This window comes from Geotrypetes seraphini, chromosome 2 (genome assembly GCF_902459505.1).
Source record: "Geotrypetes seraphini chromosome 2, aGeoSer1.1, whole genome shotgun sequence".
NCBI lineage: Eukaryota > Metazoa > Chordata > Amphibia > Gymnophiona > Dermophiidae > Geotrypetes > Geotrypetes seraphini.
The window spans coordinates 385,002,368-385,023,732 of NC_047085.1; the positions used below are offsets into that span (position 1 = coordinate 385,002,368).

A 21,365-nucleotide genomic window follows, 5' to 3' on the forward strand; every position below is an offset into this window, starting at 1 on the left:
GGTTGCCAGATTTTCCAGTCGGAAAATCCAGTCGCCTAGACCCGCCCCCAGGCCTGCTCAGTTCCACCCATCCCCACCCTGTAATGCCCTAATCCTGCCCTAGCCCTGCCCCACGGCCTACTCTAGTCGGCAGGGAGGAAGTTAGTGCATGCGCGAATGTCACATGATGATGTCAGGTGCGCGTGAAGTCATTGTGTGGCATCCGCTTATGCGCGGACTTCCTCCCTGCCCGACACGATTTGAGGAGGACATGCCCGGGGAAATCGGGACATCTGATAACCCTAATTACAGATGAATTAGCACATCTGGCCAGGTCTCTAAACATTTGGGTCCTTGTTACGTTCTTAGTTTGTCTTTGACCTTAGGGGGGAAATTATTAAGGTGTGGTAAAAGGTGAGTAACCAAACTGCAATATAACAGTCCCACAGGTTGTAAGCTACTGTGATAAAGGGAGCCACCTCACAAGCAGTATTATTCTAACGGCCCAGAGCATCAGGGACTTCCAGGGATGGAGAGGGCCAATACAGGGTCGGAAGAAGGACTCAGGAGAGACCTGGAGAGACAGAGTCCAGGGAGGACCCGGGAGAATGAGGAGGCCAGGGAGGACCTTGGGACGACCAGGAGGTTGGAAAGAACTGTTTAACCTTGTATGTTTGTGTTTGGTTTTAGCAGGTGCCTTGGGGTGTGGCTATGTGATAGGTGTACCACTCGGCCCAGTCACATGATCACACTTGAACATTCTTCCAAAAAAATGCCTCTCCATTTTATTGCTGTAATGCAACTAGTAGTTTACACCTATTGTTCACCTCAAGTTGTGTTATAGCATTTGAATAGTAACAAACTGTTAAATTTGTATTAAATAAATATTGCTGCATTAGGGCAAGACAACCTGCATTAGTGTCCTTTAAGTCAAGTTAAGGAGCAAATAACACAAACTATTGCCTTCATACAGCTTGGTAACTTCCTCCATTAGGCCCCAATGCACACAGCTCCAGACACAACAGTAAAAAATACTGTGGTGGGAGCAATTTTTCTTTTTCTAGCAATGCTCAGCACAATAGCATACAAATCATATGCATGCTATTTGTACGGAGCATCATCGGTAAAAGGGGGAGGAACTGTGCCTGGAGCATTCTCAGAAGAGTAATCGCTAGCACAGCTCCTCCTTCTCCCGCCTGCTGTCAAAAATAAAAAGCAGCCCCTGCTCTCTCTGCCTGCTAGTTCAGCTGATCGAGGCAGGATGCACTGGGAAGGGGAAGGTTTTCCATTTCAAAGAGGTGGGCCTGCCAGCAGGAGGGAGTGGGCATCCCTTCTAATGAACTTCAATTGTAAGTACAGAGGGGGGGTTGGGGAGTTGTCAGTGGGTGGGTCCTGGCATAGGGGGTTGAACCCTGTGGCAGGAGGGAGTGTGCATCCCTCCTGCCAAACTTCAGTTGTAAGGAATGGAGGGGGATCCCAGCATGGGGGGACTTGATCCTGAGGCAGGAGGAAGTGGGCATCCTTCCTGCCAAATTTTTTTTTTTAAGTTCAAGGGCGTCAGAGGGTGTGGTATGGTGGGGTCCTGGCATTGGGGAAGTGAGGTTCAGGTACTGACAGGAAAATAAGGCTATAACAGCTGAGAACTTGCCATTAAAGTTTGGTCGCTAAGCAACTGTTTCTTTTTTACTGTGTGCATTATATGGAGTGTTCATTATAATACTAACGAGCTCCTTGTAATGCATTAGCATTGGATACTTGGTCTCTGCTACAAGAAGTGGTAGCAGCCATAGCTGACCCTTTTCAGCATCAGCAGGAGAGTTTCCTTGCAGTTAAAACCAGTCTTACTTGCAAGGAAACCTTTTGTGCATTAGGGCCTTTGTCATCACTTTCATCCATTATTAAAAGTTCTATTATACAATGTTAGTTTAAAACCGTGGTGTAGCCATGGGGGGGAGCGCACCCCCTTCACATTTTGGACTTGGGTCCCCCTCCAGAACTGTAGCACTCCTTTACATTTGCTGGCAGAGATGCTGGCAGAGAAGCTCCGCCAGCCAAATATATACAGTATTGCCACTCTTCTGCTCCTCATGCTGCTTCCATAAGGCAGAAGTCAATGGCTGAAGGCACGCCTCCAACCTCTGCCATAAAGAAGCAGCACTATATTTATTTGGCTGGTGGGACCTCAGCATCCACACCAGCAAGGGTATGTTTAGCATTAGGAGGGAGATGAGGAAGGAGTGATATGTTGCCCCCCCCCCCCCCTTATACACCCGTGGGTGCTCCCAAAATTGGAGGGGGGCTACATCCTTGGTTTAAAAGTACTTGTAGGTCTCCACAGTGGGGCTAAGAGTGAAGAGTCCCTGAATATTCCAGTGCAGTTTATGTAATGATCTCAAACAACTGCATATGAAGATCACAATATTAATGACTCTGTATTGTACCATAGGATTACTAGAGGATTGATAAATGGTTTTGATATTGTGTTTTGCCAACACATTAGCAATTTATATCCAGCCTGATAAAATCACTTCTTAGTGTTGAATTTTCAAAAGAACACTGCTTTTCCTCCAGTGTTTTCTTAAACTAAATGCCACATTTTAAAATTGCTGATTTCTGCTTTGTAAGTCATTCTTTTTTCATAAATGTATTGCCTTTTTTGTTCCTCTTTTGAAAGGCATGCTGCTTCCCACAAACACATGGAAATGTTATACTGTACCAGAATTAACACATTGCTTTGCTCAGGCATGCAAAAAAAAAAGTCTAATGGGAGAGCATGATGGCGTTTGTAGAGGGAAGGCATGTGCCCTGAGACTTCAGAGCCAATTATTACAATTGTAAAAAGGGAGGGGGGAAAAGTGAGGCTATATCTGGTCCCAATAACGAGCTGGTTCTGTGGGACGAGGAACCAGATGATTCACTGCTGATGACAATAACATTTTGCAGACTGGAGATGCATACCTTGTTGAACCTGGAGAAGCCACATTCTTCAATTGTGCATGATATGGAGAAGAAAACACCCCTCTCCCTGCAGAAGCATCACTGGATTTGGGGACGGATTTTTGTTGCCTAAAGGGTATTTGAATATAGACAGTCCTACTAGATTGGAAGTGCTGCTCCCCAACTCTGAGTGCCCTGTGCTATGAGTACTACCACTCTATATCAGGCAGGACTGTGTATGATTGGAGAGGCAAGTCTCTCGATGGGCAGGGCAGGATTAACCAATAGGCCAAGAAGGCACGTGCCTAGGGCCCGAAATGGTCAGGGGGGCCCAATGAAGGAGGGTATCAACATTGTTTTTTCCAAACAGCGATGGGCCCTTCCAGCATCGATCGGCAACGTGGGCTCCACCCCGATCGGCAATGCGCCCCCCCCCTATCGATGGAAAGTAAGACAAGCAAGCAACGCGGGTAAGAAAGGCAATGGGAACTGTAATTGTGCAAGCGGTGCTGCTTGTCCAAAGCTTCTTCTGACGCAGCTTCCTGTTTCCGCCTGGGCGCATGGTGGGGTGGGGCGGGGCAGGGGTCCCAGTGTACTTGTGTGCCTAGGGGCCCTCGACGAATTAGTCCTGCCCTGTCGGTGGGACCGAATGGTTTGATGCTGTCTGGATGACAAATAGAATCATTAGAGACATCTGTTGCTAAATGCTTTGATAAGATTCCTATATCATCTAAAGAATCACATTCTCCTTAATCTAAGATTGAGAACCTGGAAACTGAATATTTTTCCTCGGAAATATTTTTGGGGAAATTGGGGGTCTTTCCTGAGATGTTACATCCTGTTGAAAACGGTTTCTATGGTCCACAGAGGAAAACTAGACTACGTTCAGAGGAGGCTGAACCAGCTGTAAATTAAATTTGTAGTCTTGATGTATCCCAGTTACTTCAAACATCTTTGGAAACAGACAATGCTCATTGTACATAATGAATATAAGGCCCCTTTTGCTAAACCACGTTAAGCATTATCATATGCTTAACGGGGGAAAAGAAACTGCAAAATATGTTGAGACATTTTGTGAATATTTGCTGGTCATCATATGGTGTTCATTATTATTTTTTTTTTTTTTTGGGGGGGGGGACTTATTTGGGAGGGGATATGTCATGGGTGTGGAAATGTTATCCAGCCAGTAAGTTCACATTAAAGCGTGCTAACTAGTTAATGTGTTGTCAACATGGGAGCATTTACGGCCATATTCTATAAACAGGGCTCTAATTGTGGCTGGCTAGTGATGCCTAAGTTCAGGATCCATGCCAAACTTAATTTTGTTAATTGCCTTAATCGGTGTAATTGACCACACTGCTTTTCAGTCAATGAAAAATAAAATTAAGCAATTTAAGAGTTTGGTGCCAAATTCCTTAGAGGCGCCATCCAATGCCTATAGCTGCCTAATGACACCTATGTTAAATAATAGGTGTGGTTGACTTAGGCGTCATTAGGTATCTGACATAGGTAAGCTGCCAAATAAGGTAAGTGAAAAGTAGTGCTGCCCGATTTCCGATTCAAATCAATTCACCAATTCGAATCAGGTGAGATTCAAATCGATTTGTTTTGTAAAAAAATCGGCCTAGCTGTTTCGATGACCAACCCTCCTCCCCCTGTCTCCTAAAGCAGAAGCGGCAGTGCTGCCTCTTGCTGGCCGTCCACTGCCGCTCCTGATTTAGGGGGTGAGGGGGAAGGGTCAGTATGGGGAAGGTATGGGGACGGAGTCCAGGCGGGTTTCGGAGCGAGAGGGAGGGTGCAGCATCAGCTGTCAGTTGAACAAGGGCAGCCGCAGGAGGGAGCACGAGCTGGGCGCTGCTGAGAGCTACAGGCACACACACTGGAGGCGTGAGCCGGGCACTGCTGAGAACTGGAGGCTTGAGCTGGCACCGCTGAGAGCTGGAAGCGCAAGCTGGGTGCCACTGAGAGCTGGAGACACTTGCACTCCTGGAGGAGATCAGCGAGTGGGGACCAACTGACCTGAGCCACTGCCATGATGTAAAAGGGGGGGGGGGACATGCAGGCCTTCGGGGGGAACATGCAGATCTTTGGGGGGCAATGCAGGTCTTCGGGGGCAACAAACAGGCCTTCAGAGGGGGAACATGCAGGCCTTTGGGGGGGTCAGGCCTTCGGGGGGAACATACAGGCCTTTGGGGGGGGGGGGCCCAGGTGTTGAAGTACACGGAGAGAGGAAAGGGGGTTCAAAGAGACGTGCATATACCATACAGGGGGAGGGGGGAAGAAATAATGGGAGAGAGGATGAGGAGAGGAGAGGGAGAGAGATGGTGAGCAATGGGATTTAGGGAGGGAAGGAACAGAAGGGGAGAGAAGTTGGACACAAGGGATGGTGTGGAGGGGGTGGGGTGGGGGATAGAGATACTGGATAGGAGGGTAATTGGGAAGAGAAAGGGAGAGCTGGTGGACCTTGGGGTGGTGAGGAAGGAGGGAGAGATGCTGGATGAAAGGGTAGTTGAGAAAAGGAGAGATGGTGGATCTAGGGATGGTGGGGTCCATCGCTGCAGATGTGGGGATGGAGATGAAAAAAAGGAAAGATGCTAGATCTTCAGGGGAGGGAAGGGAAATGGAAGGGGAGGACAGAGATGGAAGATGGATGGTTAGCACAGAGAAAGAAGAAAATGACAAATAGGCAAGAGACCCTGGCAAGCGAGTTATTAGAAGACAACAAGAGCCTGGGACCAACATGATTTGAATAATGACCAGACAACAAAAGATAGAAAAAATAATTTTATTTTCTGTTTTGTGATTACAATATGTCAGATTTGAAATGTTTATCGTGCCAGAACAGGTGTTAGACCGCGAACGTGAGCTAGGATTTAACAGAGAGAGGAAAAGTCTTTTTTGTTTGTTTATTTTGTCTACACCACAGCGTCAGTGTGGGTAGGAGAGGGCAAAGGGGGTAAAGAGGCTATAAAAGGAGTGAAGAGGCAATAAAATAAACCAGAGCAGTTGCAGAGCTGAATTTTTGCCACCATGCAATATAGATAAGTAACAATCTTCTTATCTATGTAGAGTTTTTAGGTGTAATGGGAAGCAGGTAGCAGAGACAGTGAACATGCTATGATGGTCTCATTTGCAACTGGCTCTGTGAAAAATCACTAGAGTTCAGGTTGTGGGTCTGAGCGTTCACTTAATAGCACTTTTTGAAGCCAGTTTGATAGTGTAATTTTATTATATATATTATAATCTATTTAAGGTGATCAGTGATAGAGCTGTTAGTTTATCACCATTTGGTAATTTAAATCTCCCTAGTATATAGTGTAGTTTATAAAATAAACCCATCAGGATGTTTGAAAAAAAACACCCAATTGGGCAGGAAAATCGAGTCGAATTGAAAAATCGATCCAATAGGCTGAATCGAATCGAATTTTTTTTTTCCTGAATCGGGCAGCACTAGTGAAAAGCTATTTTAGAATTGTGTTAGAAATTTGCATAGCGCATGGGAAAGTCCTACATTAAAATGCACTAAGCCCATTTCGTAGCACATCTTTGTAAAAGGGCCCCATAATTTGCTTTGAGTATAGTATAAACGAAGACTCCAATAATACGTTGAGCAAGAACTACCCGAAGCTCAGGCTGGTTTTAGAAAAGGTCGAGGAAAAGAGACATTATTGGCAATGTTAGATGGATATTGTAGAAGAGCAAAGAATACCAAAAACCCCTATACCTTTGCTTCATTGACTGCAGCAAAACTTTTGACTATGTGGATCCCAATAAACTATGGAGAACTCTAGTGAAAATGGGAATACCACTGACAGAGAGCCTTTATGAAAATCAAGAAACTGCAGTGAGAACTGAATATGGCAACACTGATTGGTTTCAATAAAATGTAGCGTCAAACAATGATGCATTTTGTCACCTTATCTGTTCAACCTGTATGGTGAAACCATCTTCAGAAAAGCAAATTTGGAAGAAGAGAGTGTCTGTTTCAAAGTTGGTGGCCAAAATATAAACAACCTGCGCTATGCAGATGATACAATGTTCATCACTAGCAGCAAAGACGACATGCTTTATCTACTGAGAAAAGTTAGAGCCGAAAGTCATAACATAGTATTAGAACTTAACATAAAGATGAAAATCATGAACATGGAAAATGAGGAAGATTTTGAGTTTGAAGGCGATTGAAATTCTTTACAACTTCTATTCTATCTCCTGGGCTAGCAGGAAGAAACGACTAGCAGGGAGGAAATACTGCACAGAATAGCACTTGGTCAGTCTTCAAGGAAAACTCTTGACAAAGTATTCAAAGGCAAGGAGGCAACACTACAAATGAAGATCAGACTTGCCAACGCACTAATTTTCTCAGTGGTCAGTTATGAATGCGAATGCTGAACACTACGGAAACAAGAAAGAAAGAAGATTGATGGGCTGGGTCAAGAACTGGTTGAGTGGAAAGCGACAGAGGGTAGTGATCAATGGAGATCACTCTGAGGAAAGGGATGTTACCAGTGGTGTGCCTCAAGGATTCTGATCTTTTTAACATTTTTATAAATGATATTGCTGAAGGGTTGTTGGGTAAGATTTGTTTCTTTGCGGATGATACCAAAATCTGCAATAGAGTAGACATGCCGGATGGTGTGAATAACATGAAGAAAGATCTGGCGAAGCTTGAAGAATGGTCTGAAATTTGGCAGCTAAAATTTATTGCTAAGAAATGCAAGGTCATACATTTGGGCTGCAAAAACCCAAGAAAACGGTACTGTTTAGAGAATGAAGAACTTATGTACATGACAGAAGAATGGGACTTGGGTGTGACTGTATGTGATGATCTTAAGGTGGCCAAATTATCATTGGGTGGGTGGGAGAAAATGGTTGGTTATGTATATTTGAAAGTTAAATGTGTTTATATTGACTTATTATATATTTATGTATTACACTATTGAAGATTGGAAAATCAATAAAGATTTTTAAAAAAAGGTGGCCAAACAGATTGAAAAGGTGACGGTAAAAGCTAGAAGCATGCTAGGTTGCATAGGGAGAGGTATGGCCAGTAGGAAAAAGGAGGTATTGATGCCCCTGTATAAGACTTTGGTGAGATCTCATTTAGATAATTGTGTACAATTCTGGAGGCCACACCTTCAAAAAGATATAAAAAGGATGGAGTCGGTCCAGAGGAAGCCTACTAAAATGGTGTGTGGTCTTCATCATGAGGCGTATGGGGACAGTCTTAAAAATCTCAATCTGTATCCTTTGGAGGAAAGATGGGCGAGGGGAGATACGATAGAGACGTTTAAATACCTATGTAACATAAATGCGCATGAGTCGAGTCTCTTTCATTTGAAAGGAAACTGCAATTAGAGGGCATAGGATGAAGTTTAGAGATGATAGGCTCTGGAGTAATTTAAGGAAATACTTTTTTACAGAAAGGGTGGTAGATGTGTGGAACAGTCTCCTGGAAGAGGTGGTGGAGACAGAGACTGTGTCTGAATTCAAGAGGGCCTGGGATAGGCATGTGGGATCTCTATCATATCACCCATGAGCCGTCTCTTCTCCAAGCTGATGAGCCCTTGCCACTTTAGCCTCTCCTCATAGGGAAGTCAAACCATCACTTTTATAATTTTTGTTGCCCTTCTCTGACCTTTTCTATTTCCGCTCTATCTTTTTTGAGATGTGGCGACCAGAACTGCACACAGTATTTGAGGTGTGGCCGTACCATAGAGCGATACAAGGGCATTATAACATACTAGTCATTAAGTTTCAAGTTTCAAGTTTTATTGTATTTTGATTAAACGCTTAATCCATATTCTAAGCGATTTACAAATTACTAAAATTACAAATATTGAGGGAAAAATACATTAAAAGACAGACAATACATTAACAAACAAGATACATGAGGAATAATATGGGGAAGAGTTACAATATATTTAAAGAGTAAGAAACAAATAAGGAAAGCACAAAAGGGGAAAGGGAAAGACTTAAAGCTTCAATGAAGCTTATGAATAAATAATATACTGTGATAAAAATTAGAAAATTAATTAGCAAAAACATCGTTAAAAAGAAAACATTTAAGTTTTCCTTTGAATTTTTCTATATTGGATTCTTCCCTTAAGCCCATTACATTAATGGGTGCTAGAATACTGTTCACCCTCTATGTTGCCCCTTCCATTCACTGCCCTCTCTTCTCTTTCCATCCAGTGTTCGCCCTCTCTCTCTCTGTCCAATATGGCCTCTCTCCATCTCCTCCTTCCTTTTGCCTTGGTCTGGCATACCTTCCTCCTTCCCTCCAAGCCATTCTCTCCCCCTCTGCTCCCTTTCCTCATTTAACTACTTCATTGGTCAGCAGCAGCATCTGCTGCTGCCTGAAGCACCCGAGGCAGACGCTTCTCTCCCCTCCCAGCCCAACCCCCGCTGACTCTGCGACCCTCCCAGCAAGATGACTTTAATATCAAACCTCCCTTCAGTGTTGGCAGCTGCAGCACGCTAAACAGGCTGCTTCGGCTTTCTTCTGCCGTTGAGTCTCTCTGTCGCGTCACTGATGACGTCATCAGTGACGCGGCAGAGGGGCTCAACTGCAGGAGAAAGCCCGAAGCAGCCTGTTTAGCGTGCTGCGGTTGCCAACGCTGGAGGGAGGTTTGTGCCGGTATGTGCAGAAGCGATATTTCTCTCCCCCTCCAGTACCTGTGCAGCACTTTGCTGCGGCGCATCCTCCCATCGTGAGTCGGCCACAGCGCTCGAGTCTGTTTCTCCCGCTTTGTCTAGCCGCCGCATACGCACTCTGGCCACGGACCTACAGATCACGGATCAGGGATTACAGATCACGCAGGTCTGAGTGCGCATGCGCGGCTAGCGTTTTATTATATAGGATTCATCTTTGTTTTCCATTCCTTTCCTGATAATTCCTAACATTCTATTTTCTTTCTTAGCAACAGACTTCCAGAGCTACCTCTCTGCACCAGACATCTCTACTGAAACCCAGACCTGAGTCTCATCCTGCCTGGCTGAAATTGCCGCCTGGATGTCTCACCACCTTCTAAAACTAAATATGGCTAAAATGGAGCTGCTCATCTTCCCACCTAAACCCGTCTCCTCACTTCCCCCATTCTCTGTCTCTGTGGACAACACTCATCCTCCCTGTCTTGTCTGCAATCTCGGGGTTATCTTTGACTCCTCTCTCCTCCACCCAGATACATATCACTAAAACCTGCCGCTTCTTCCTCTATAATATTACCAAAATCTGACCTTTCCGAGTATGCTACCAAAGCCCTTATCAATACCCTCATTACCTCACACATAGATTACTGCAACTCGCTACTCTCAGGCCTTCCGCTCAGTCATCTTTCTCCCCTTCATTCCATCCAGAATTCAGCTGCATGACTCATATTCTGTGAGAGCTGCTATACTCACTTTATCCCTCTCCTAAAGCTACTTCATTGGCTTCCCATCTGTTTCTAAATATAATTCAAACTCCTCTTTCTGACCTACAAATGCATTCACTTGGCTGCCCCTCGTTATCTCTCTTGATCTCCCCCTTTGTTCCACCCCACAAGCTCCGCCCAGCTGGTAAGTCCCTCCTACATGTGCCCTTCTCCTCTTCTGCCAACTCCAGATTCTGTCCCTTCTGTCTCGCTGCACCATATGCCTGGAACAAACTGCTCTGTCTCGGACAATATTCAAGTCCAAGTTAAAAGCCTACTTCTTCGAGACTGCTTTCAACTCCTAACTCTTCTCACTTTGGGTTTTGCTTCCCCAACTCTATATGTCATGTCTGTATGTCCAAGTTAGATTGTAAGCTCTTCTGAGCAGGGACTGTCTATTGTCAAAATGTACAGCATTGCATACACCTTTCAGCGCATTAGAAGTGATAAATAGTAGTAGTAGTAGGCCATAGCACTGATTCAAGGTGATGTAGTAGGTATACCTGCCTAGATATTAATAAGATTTCTGCCACTTGTCTACAAAGAAGACTAAAACCAAACTAGTCAGTAAGGGAAAGGAACAGAAAGTTGTGGATTGGGTGGGGGAATACGGTAATCATCAGTATTTGAAGAGTGGTAGCCAATTCCATTTGTTCTGATAAGGAAAAGTGATCATTAGGATGCCTCGAGTCTTGGGGCCTCTTTTATGAAGCCGTTTAGCGTGGGCCGCTGCAGTAAAGGCCCCAAAACCCATAGAGATTTAAAGGGCTTCGGGGCTGTTGTCACTTGGCAGCCGCTAGTGTGGCTTTTAAAAGAGGCCCTTAGTATTGAGGTTGGTATTTTTGGGTATATTTGAAGAAAAATATTTCTGCTTAGAGATGAGACCAAAATAAAACTGAGAGGGGAAGACACAATGAAATGTGATTTAATAAAACTGGCATAATAGTTGAGGATTTGGAAGCTGGTTTTCTATGCAAAATAATTGTAACATAAGTCATTTGAGATGCAAAATAACAGTAGTCATTAATCAGTTCTGAAGGCAAGAACTGGCAATTACCAAAGAAGAAAGGGCATTGGAGTAACCATCATTTCTTGGAGGAGACTAGCATATAAATGAAAATAGTATAATCTCATATAATATGAAGGTTGTCAGTCATGCAATAAAACAGTAGGAGTATGCAATAATTTGTTTTTCATTTAAATTTGTTTTCATTGTTTCAGTGTTTTGTTTGAAGTAGAATCAAACAAATACAAATTTGTTCCTGCTCCACTAAACACCAGAGCCTATTGGCAAGGCTGGGATGGAGAAAGGGTGTTGGCTCATAAGGGTTCTGTCCCCAGGGAGGTTGTTACTTAGATGGCAAGGGAGGGGGAGGGGAATCAAAACCAGGTTATAAAATATGCTGTCCTTTCAACTTATATAGAGATTGATGAATTGGGTATAGCCTCTGTTGATTAATGTGATTCTTAGATGTTTCAAGTTTATTTATGGCTTGGTATACCGACAATCACATGTATCTGGACGGTTTACAATATTAAAATTAGAAAAATCTAATAAAATTTTAGATTTAGATGAAATAAAATAAGAGGAGGGTAAAACTAAAACTATGACAAATTAAGACTTATTAGAAATGAAAGGTACTAGGGGATAGGGAAGTTTTAATTACAATGATAAATAAAAATAAAAAGGAGGGGTAGAGGGATAGGGAGTAATGAGAGGGAGACGGGGATGTCGCTTCTTAAAAGCTTTTTTTTTCCGCTTATTGGTCGGCATCTTTAAAAAGAAATGTTTTGAGATTTGTTTTAAATTTATTTAGGGAATTCTCATTGCGGAGATAAAGTGGCATTGCATTCCAGAGCAAGGGTGCGACTACAGAAAAAATGGAATTTCTAGTATAGTATTGTTCCTTGATTGAAAGTACTGTCAATAATTTTTGATTTGTAGATCTTAGGACCCTAGGAGAGGTATGTGGCATGAGATATTTATCTAGGAAAACGGGGACGTGGGAGGTCTTAATTTTAAAAGTCAGAAGAATAATTTTATGTGTAGTTCGGTGAGAGACCGGTAACCAGCGTAACTCTCGAAGAAGTGGGGTAACATGATCATATTTTTTGGCCTTCTAAATAAGTTTGATTGCGGTATTTTGGATTAGTTGTAGTCTACGGGTTTCTTTTTGAGTTATACCATGGTAAAGAGAGTTGCAATATTCTATGTGTGAAATGATTAGAGTAAATTAGGATTTGGATCGAAGTGAGTTCTAGAACAGAGGTTATGGAACAAATTAAGCAGAGTTTGTAGAACCAGTTTTTGGTCAGGGAACTGATTTGATCATGGTAGGTAAGATTTTTATCAAAGATGACTCCAAGTAACTTGAGTTTAGATTCTATTTGGAGATTGTAAATAACACATGAATATAGAAAAGTAGATGTGCTTAACCACCTCCCAGACCAACTTAGTCAATTTTTAGAGGAGTTAGTCTGTTAGTAGCAACCCATGATTTAGCTAACTCATGACAATGATGTAGATTCCATAACCTCTTTCTGCTATATTTTTTGTCCTGTGTATGGGATTGACTCTTTATGCATTTAATATCATCTAATATTGTATTATTGTTTTGTATTATTGAAAATGCGTGTTGTACTTAACCTTGAAACACATTGATAGGGCGAGTAATGAATCTGTGATTAATGCTCCGACACTTATAGGAATTGAATAAGCGTAGGAAGGGATCAAAAGGGGGTAGGGATGTGGGGTCTATACTGTGTTGACCTAAGGTATTTGTGAAGGGGGATGATTTGGGAGCATACTGCAGAAATAGCTATCAAAAACATATCTAGAAAGTGGTCTGTCCATAGGAGGGGCATGGCAGAAAAGGATATTAAACAAAGAGATGAGGATTTAGGTGTCAAAACTGGGCAGGGCTTGAAGAAAATGTACACTAGAAATTTACTAAAGATCTGGCAGATCCAGAAACAAAATATGTTCATATAGCAAAGACAACTCCCTGGCCTGGTAAAATTAAAACCAACCAACCAACCAAAGGCTTTTAGGTAAAATCTTAGTCTCAACATGTCTGTCAGTTAAATTGACTGAACAGAAAAGGTGTTTATTACTAAGTGAAAGATATACCTTATTTTTATGCATGGCAGAGTCAATGCCCAAGGGGATGTTTACTATCATTTCCTATCTAGGTAGTGTCATCCTCCAGTCACTTCCTTCTGCTAACATTTTCTCTCAATATGCAATCTGACCTACTTTTGGTCCCTCCATCAGTCTCCAGCAGTACCCTAATCACCAGAATCAGCACATCAAGCCAGTAGTTCACTGATTCTGCTTTCCTCTCATCCCATCTATGAATGACCCACAGTAAGTGTAAAGGCATATTGCATTTTTTTTTTCTTAGAGGAGAATACAGACAAAAAATGCAATGGTTGGAGCGCATAATAGCCAAGCTACGAAGTTTCTTCAACCAATTTTAGTAGCCTTCCTCTGGACCGACTCCATCCTTTTTATATGTTTTTGAAGGTACGGTCTCCAGAATTGCTCACAATATTCTAAATGAGGACTCATCAGAGTCTTATACAGGGGCATCAATATCTACTTTTTCCTACTGGCCCTACCTCTTCCTATGCACCCTAGCATCCTAGCTTTTGCCGTCACCTTTTCGACCTGTTTGGCCACCTTAAGATCATCACATACAATCACACCCAAGTCCTGCTCTTCTGTCGTGCACATAAGTTCTTCACCCCCTAAACTGTACCGTTCGTTTGGTTTGCGGCACCGTCCAACATGCTGAATGCTCTTTGGTGCTGCGACGCTCATTGGAACTCTTCTGTGCTTTTGTAAAAAGGTGGAAACATTAGTTTGTGATTACTTATTCTATACTGGACACGGGTGATTCTGTGTGTATGAAAGACATGGTTTTCTGTTAGCATTGACCAGCCTTATTTGGCAAAATGCTTCAGGTATGGTTCTTGGAAGCACCTTGAATAAATCTGATTTGAATCTCCTTATTGTCAGCTGATCTTCTTTTGTTCCACGTTGGATTCTTTGGCGGACCACTTGGAAAGGGTTCAGAGTTAAAGTTAAAGGGAAGGAAAGGGGGATTTGTTCAGAGATTTTGGGGGGCTTGCATAGAACTAAAACTGTACATTGGCACTGGTATGGTAATCTTTGTTGTTTGTTTTGAATTTTATAATAAAAGAAAAAAAAGAAATACAAGTGGAAATAAAGAAGTAAATAAGAAAACGGTAAATAAATGGGGGTGGGGCAGAGGAGGAGTAGGCCTAGAGGGCCCAGTATACTTGTTTTCCTAGGGGCCCGTGAAAAATTAATCCTGCTCTATTCACCTCTTGCCATTGTAGTCTCATGCTGCAGTTGCCACCAGCACAACACCATCCCCTCCCCTCTCTTGCATACACATACACACAGTTATCTCTATCTCTTCCTTCCCTTGCCCCCCCCAGCTTGCTTTTACAGTCTACAGCACTGAATACACACTGCTTCTCTACAGCTGCAAGCTCTCCCTCTGAAGATCCTGCCTCCTTTGAACAGAACTTCCTGTTTCCTGCAGGCAGGCCACTACAAAGGAGAGAGCTCGGCTTTAGAGGGGCAGTGTGTATTTGGTGCTGCAGACTCTAAAAGCAAGCTGGGAGGGAGAGGTAGCGTGTGTGCATGAGCACGTGTGCAGGGAGGGTAGGAAATGGAGAGAGATACCGGAAGGAAGAAATGGTGAAATGAAGAGAGGTATAGGTAGGGAGCTTGATGTGATTAGTGCATTAAAATTATTAAGGCGAGTTAATATTTTAGTGCGTTAATCATGTCAAAAAATGTGTTAAATGTGCAGCTCTACTTTTTAATTTGTTCTAATTAGTGTAAATTACAAGCTGCTAATTGACAATTATCAGTGCTGATTAGGTCAATTAATCAATTAAGTTTTGCATGTACATTATCTATATGCACCAAATATGCACACGACTGTATACAGAATTTGGGGGCATAGGAACAATAAAAAGTAAAAGGCAAATTGTCCATAGGATTAGTGTAAATTGGTTACAACATTGCTCATAACCATAAAAAAAAGACATGGAATGATCTCATTAGTACAACTTCAGTTCCTACCCCAGCAACGGCAGCGATGATAAAATACCACTCTATTTTGATGTTTCAAAGTTTCGATGTGATATTATCCATCCCTTTCTTCTCAGCATGGATGATATAGTTATATTAGATGGATTATTGTGCCTCTAGTATCTCTCTTGGTTGGGTAGCAACAGTGTTATTGTGCTCTTATCCCAATGCTATTTAAATGTTATATGATTTTTACCATATAGTTCTAAGCTTGCCTTTAATTTCCATAGATCAAAAATATTTTCATTTCTACTTTGGAATGCTGCTACTATTTGAGTTTTTGCCAAGTACTTGTGACTTGGATTAGCCTCTGAAGGTGAGATGCTGGGCTAGATGGACCATTGGTCTGACCCAGTAAGACTATTCTTATGTTCTTATGGTCAATAGTTGCTCTTTGCTGTTTAGGATGAGAAAGATACATATAGAGCTGAAGAAAATTCTCTACTTCCTCTCATCAATTACATTCACTGTACAGCATGGATTATTTTCCCATGGAAGGAAGTGGGCAGATTTCAAACCCAACACCCTAAAGAAAATTTCTTTGAAAATTTAACCATACAAGTTCAGCAGAGCTGGTTTGATCAGTGGATTCCCAGGACAAATTAAATTGGTAAAACTGTGCTGGATAGATAGCATTGCAAGTTTATCAATTATCACCTCACAGACTTGCAGCATCTATAAATTACTAATGCACTGTATTTTCAGTGAATCCTAAGTAGATTTGCCAACACTTAGTGATGACCTGCTGTCATGCATGTTTCAGGCCTCTCTGAGTTGAAGTACGGAGCTGTACACTTCTAGGAACTCATTTCAAATCTAGTTTAGAGGTTCTGTAGTGTCCAAAAGAAACCTATTCTCGTGAGACTTCTTACTTATCATACCATAGGTGGCCCAGCTTCATGTCATTCTCTCATATCTTTTTCTGTACAGAAATGGTAAAGCCTTAGTACAGCATTTCTAGTGGAATATAGTGTGGACCTTCTGTAATGGAAAATGCCTTCCTTCTACTTTCTTCTTAAGCTTGAGTCATTAATATCTTTTTCCATAGATGCAGAATGAGAGAAAAAAGCTTAAGGGGCACTTTGAAAAGATTCTGGTTGCTTAACAAAAATATATTGTCTCTAAGATTCTAAATTTACCCACCTCGTTTCCGCTGGTTTCATTTGGTGGCTAAATTTAGGCACTCGGCATCTCGACAATTGAGGAATTTAGTTGTGACTAGTGCTGATTTTCATTGATAGTCAACTAGCTGGCCAAACCTAGGCACAGGCAGACGACTTAAATTTAGCCATATAATCCCTTCTCCTGGAGTCTGTGATCCACCCGTCTGATCTTATCAAAAATAATTTTGTCCCAATCTCTTCTCAAGAAAAATTAGAGTTGACAGTCTCTAAAGACCTTTCCATCTCCAGCATTCCCACAAAACTCCCAGTTCCAAGCCAAGATGACAGTCTTAACCTTTTACTAATTTGACCAACCTTTTACTAATTTGACATTTAGGGCTCCTTTCACTAAGGTGCACTAGCGTTTTAACGCGTGCTAACCACTTGCTAAATGAAAAATACTAACGCAAGCTCTATGGAGGCATTAGCATTTAGCACGTGCAGTATTGTAGCACGCACTAAAACCGCTAGCGCACCATAGTAAAAGGAGCCTTTAGAGTTGGACCAATAGGAGATAAAACTGTTGGCTTGAAAGTAGGAGTTGTTGAAGAGACTCTAGGTTGGAAAGGATTTTAGGAATAAAAGAGAGTTCCTAAAATCCTTCCCAAATAAAGATCTTATTTTAAGAACAAATTGAGAGGAGGTGTTAAAGGAAGAATTGTGGCAAAGCTTAAAGTGACTTTATTTGATAAAATCAGGTTGGTGCAATTGCAAGCTTGTAGGTTTTTTCATAGGACTCAGTTGTTTTGGCACTGGCTAGCTGGCTAAGGATTTAGCTATTCAAGATTTATCCAGCCATATTTTGTCTAGCTAGTTTTTAAACTCATTTTTATCCATTGATCTAGGTTCAGTTGAAAATGTGTTTAACTTAGTCAACAAAATCTGACCAGCAAAGTTCAATATCCTGTTTTTTAATTAAAAATTGACCCCTTAGAAAACCAGGCCCTTATTTAATCCATTTTCCTCTGAGAAGGCTGGCATTTTGCCATACACCTCTGCCTTTACACCTTCTACATTTCACATCTACACTAAGCTAGTTTCTCAGTGAGCCTCCCGTCAATCAAGATGCCAAAATCTTGGTAGTTATACTGCTAGGCCATGCACTCTGATTTATTCTATCTTTGGAGTTCAACCTCCCTCCAACACTTCAGAAAACATTTGAAAACTTGGCTTTTCTCCAAAATGTAACTTCTCCCCCTGTCTCCATTATTCTAAGTCCCCTCTTTCCTTCCTGTTTACCAAGCCCTTCTTCTTTCCATTGGAGTTCCTTTCTTTTTTTAAATTTCTGTAAACCGTGTCGAGCTCCACTTCTGTGGAGATGATGCGGTATATAAACTTAAGGTTTAGTTTAGTTTAGTTGACTCGGTTGTCTTCTCAAAGAAATTAATCAACTTAATCAAATAGATTACCTGCACATACTCTTCAGTCGGGGCTCCAGCGCCCTGATCTTACAATTTGATCTAAGCAGTGCGTTTGACCTAGTTGACCACACTATTCTCCTGGAATGCCTGGCCCACATTGGAATCTCCGACCGGGTACTCAGCTGGTTCCAAGGGTTCCTACGAAACAGATCCTACAGGGTACACAAAAATGACAATTTCTCCTACAGCTGGGTGAACTCCTGCGGTGTACCACAAGGCTCCCCCTTATCCCCCACCCTGTTCAATATCTACCTCGCCTCCCTCAGTAACCTCCTTCACAAACTTAAGCTCAAATTCTTCATCTATGCAGATGACATCACAATTGTCATCCCTCTAACCAGTCTATCCCAGGATCTTCTCAACTACATAACTAGCATACTCAGCCAGATAGAACTCTGGATGCTCTCCTTCAAACTAAAGCTCAACCCAGACAAAACAAAATTCTTTCTAGCCACCCCCAAAGACAAAATCAAAGACACCACAATCCAGGTGAAAGGATTGGTTTTCCCACTCGAACAAACATTAAAAATACTAGGAGTCACGCTTGACAAACATCTATCCCTAGAAAATCACACCGACCTCACTGTCAAGAAAGGCCTTTCAGCACTCTGGAAACTCCGTACCATAAAGAAATACTTCGATGACACTGCATTTCGACTATTAGTTCAATCCTCTATCCTCAGCATACTGGATTATTGCAATATCATTTACCTAAGCTCCACAAAGAAAATCACCAGAAGACTAAAACTGATTCAAAATACAGCTGTCCGCCTCATTTTCGGCCTGAACAAATGGGAACACATCACCCCCTTCTACCACCAACTGCACTGGCTACCCTTCGAATCCCGAGTCCTCTTCAAGTTCGCCTGCATCTGTTACAAGACAGTATTTGGTCTCTCACCAAAATACCTCTCCCCACATTTCAATATGTATTGCACCAACAAGAAATCCCGCAGAATCCAGTTGTTTACCTTCCCCTCCATAAAATCATGCCAGCTCAAAAGATTCATCGACAAAACCTTCGCCTTCCAGGCGGCCAAGCTGAACCCTTGGCTAGCCCAAATGATGCTAGAGGCCCCGACCTACCTAGACTTCAGAAAACTTCTCAAAACACACCTCTTCCGCGAACAAGACCCTTAGTCCTTACTCCCCGCATACACTCCAACCCCCCCCCACCCCCACCTCCCTCTCCCCCCCCCCTCTTCTGGTTTCCCACTCCCTCCTTTTTATCTTCTAACCCAACTATGATAAACCTGTGCTAAAACTACTTTGCCTCCTTCCGCGCTACCTGCAATTCCGACAAAATTTTTGTAAATCCGTGTTCAGACCGGATCCTAATGTAACGGATGTGAACCGCCTAGAACTCTTTGGGTATGGCGGGATATAAGAACCTAATAATAATAATAATAATAATAATTATGCCCTTTCTGAAGTTGTAATACTGTCTGGGCCACTATAAACTTGTGTGACATGGGCAAATGGTACCAAAATGCCTGCAGGCAACCCCACTTAAAATAAAAGTTGCCAGATGCCCAAGGATATTCCCAGCTCCTTAATGGTCAGCACAATAACACCATTAAAGGGTAACTTTAGGCATAGCATTAATGATCTTATTACAGGATGGTTCTACTAAAAATTACCAGAACCACAGTAGCTTCCCATGGCTGGCCATAGTGTACCCTGATACTGGTGACAGAAATTTGGGATTTGGGATTTGTGAAATTTGGGATTGAATCAAAAGCTCTCTATCCAGGCCTTGTTTGTTTTGGTGGTCTGTAAGTAATAATGATATTTTTATAACAAGTCCTACTTGAATGTTTGGATCAATCTTTGTAACTACCACTGGTGGTGTTAATAATGTATATGTTATGTTTTGTTTTGTCTATTTAGAAATGAGAAAACGGACAATGAAGGATACAGCTTGGCGTTAGAATTTGTTACATCGTCAGAGCAACCTTCGAGCAAAGCAATGATCCCAGAGGTTGTTGAAAAAGTAGGTGTATGTTTGATTTGAAAATAAGTTAGATAAACACGGATATGCTATGATTAGTTCTACCATTACATTACACAACTCAAGCTTGTCAGACCTTCACTATTTTTTTTTCCTAATCACATCATGCCAAATATAAAGTATAATTAACCAAATGGGCCTGTAACCCTACTGTCAAGAGCCCAGTATTTATTTATTTATTAATAAAAAAATTTATATACTGCCTACAACTATGTGGTTTCCATATCACATACATAAAATCTTGTTTCCCTCCGATTATCACATATAACATAGACAATTACACAGATACATTTGGTCTCTACCTACAGCCCATCTATAAGCACTGTGAGGAAAGTTTCAGTGCAGCAGCAGCTGCAGGTTCTGAATGAGCATATTTTGAATACCAAGAAAAATGATCAAGTCATTTTCACACTCCATTGACCCTGGTAGAAGCTAGAGATGCCAAGAGAAGACTGCCTAAAAGGCTAAGGTTTATGGGCAATGTTTGCTCTTCTTTCCACCTTTGTTAATACGTGGAATACATCTGGTCTGGGCTTCCACTATGGTATTTTTAAATAACATTCATGCCCAATTTAAAGTCCTAACTTTTGCCACAGATCCTTATAGCTTCTTTTCAACCATTTTCCTCATTTTATTGTAGTTGCCTTTTCAAAAATTAAATGCTGCTACAGTAGATTTCTTTAGTGACTTCACTCCAGATATCAGCTCAAATTTGATCATGTTATGATCATTCTTTCATAGCAGACCCAACACCATTACCTGTCATACTATGCCCTGCTTTACACTATGGAGTAAATCTAAAATAGCTCCCCTTCTTGTTAGTTCCTGGATCAGTTGTTCCAAGAAGCAGTCATTTATTTTAACTTGTAACTTAAGTGCATTTGTATCATCCTTCACATTTTTCATTTGATTTTCAGGAAAACTGTTTAAATTGAAAAATCAATTTTCTTTCCAAATTTAAATGTAGAATATCTCGGTGAAAGACATGACCCATCGGTTCAAAGGCACAGAGATTTCTAAGAGCATTCCAAAGCTCTTGGGAATGTTGCTGAAATAACTTTGTATAATTCATGGAGTTTATATCTGAACACCATGATAAACCATGTAACTTGAGTCCAATAAACTTAATTTATTAACAGGTGTTTTCCTTCACACTGTGCTGCTTAACACATATATATATTTATACATTTCACCAGTGGGTATTTTGCTATAACCTCTGTCAGAAACCTTAATAATGTGCCTGTTCCAAAGCATTAAGAATTTTCAATACTGAATTATCTGTATTAATAATGTGTGGGAAACAGAAGTGGT

The 21,365-nt window shown here is 41.8% G+C and overlaps 1 protein-coding gene across 3 annotated transcripts in view; it reads left to right on the forward strand.

Moving 5' to 3' along the window:
• The window catches only part of RFTN1 (raftlin, lipid raft linker 1), a 330,337-nt gene that overhangs the window by 140,099 nt on the left and 168,873 nt on the right, over nt 1-21,365 (forward strand). For all 3 annotated transcript variants that reach the window (XM_033930710.1, XM_033930712.1, XM_033930711.1), the window contains one exon: nt 19,934-20,036. In XM_033930710.1, the coding sequence (XP_033786601.1) occupies nt 19,934-20,036 (103 nt within the window). The remainder of the gene's footprint in view (nt 1-19,933; nt 20,037-21,365) is intronic.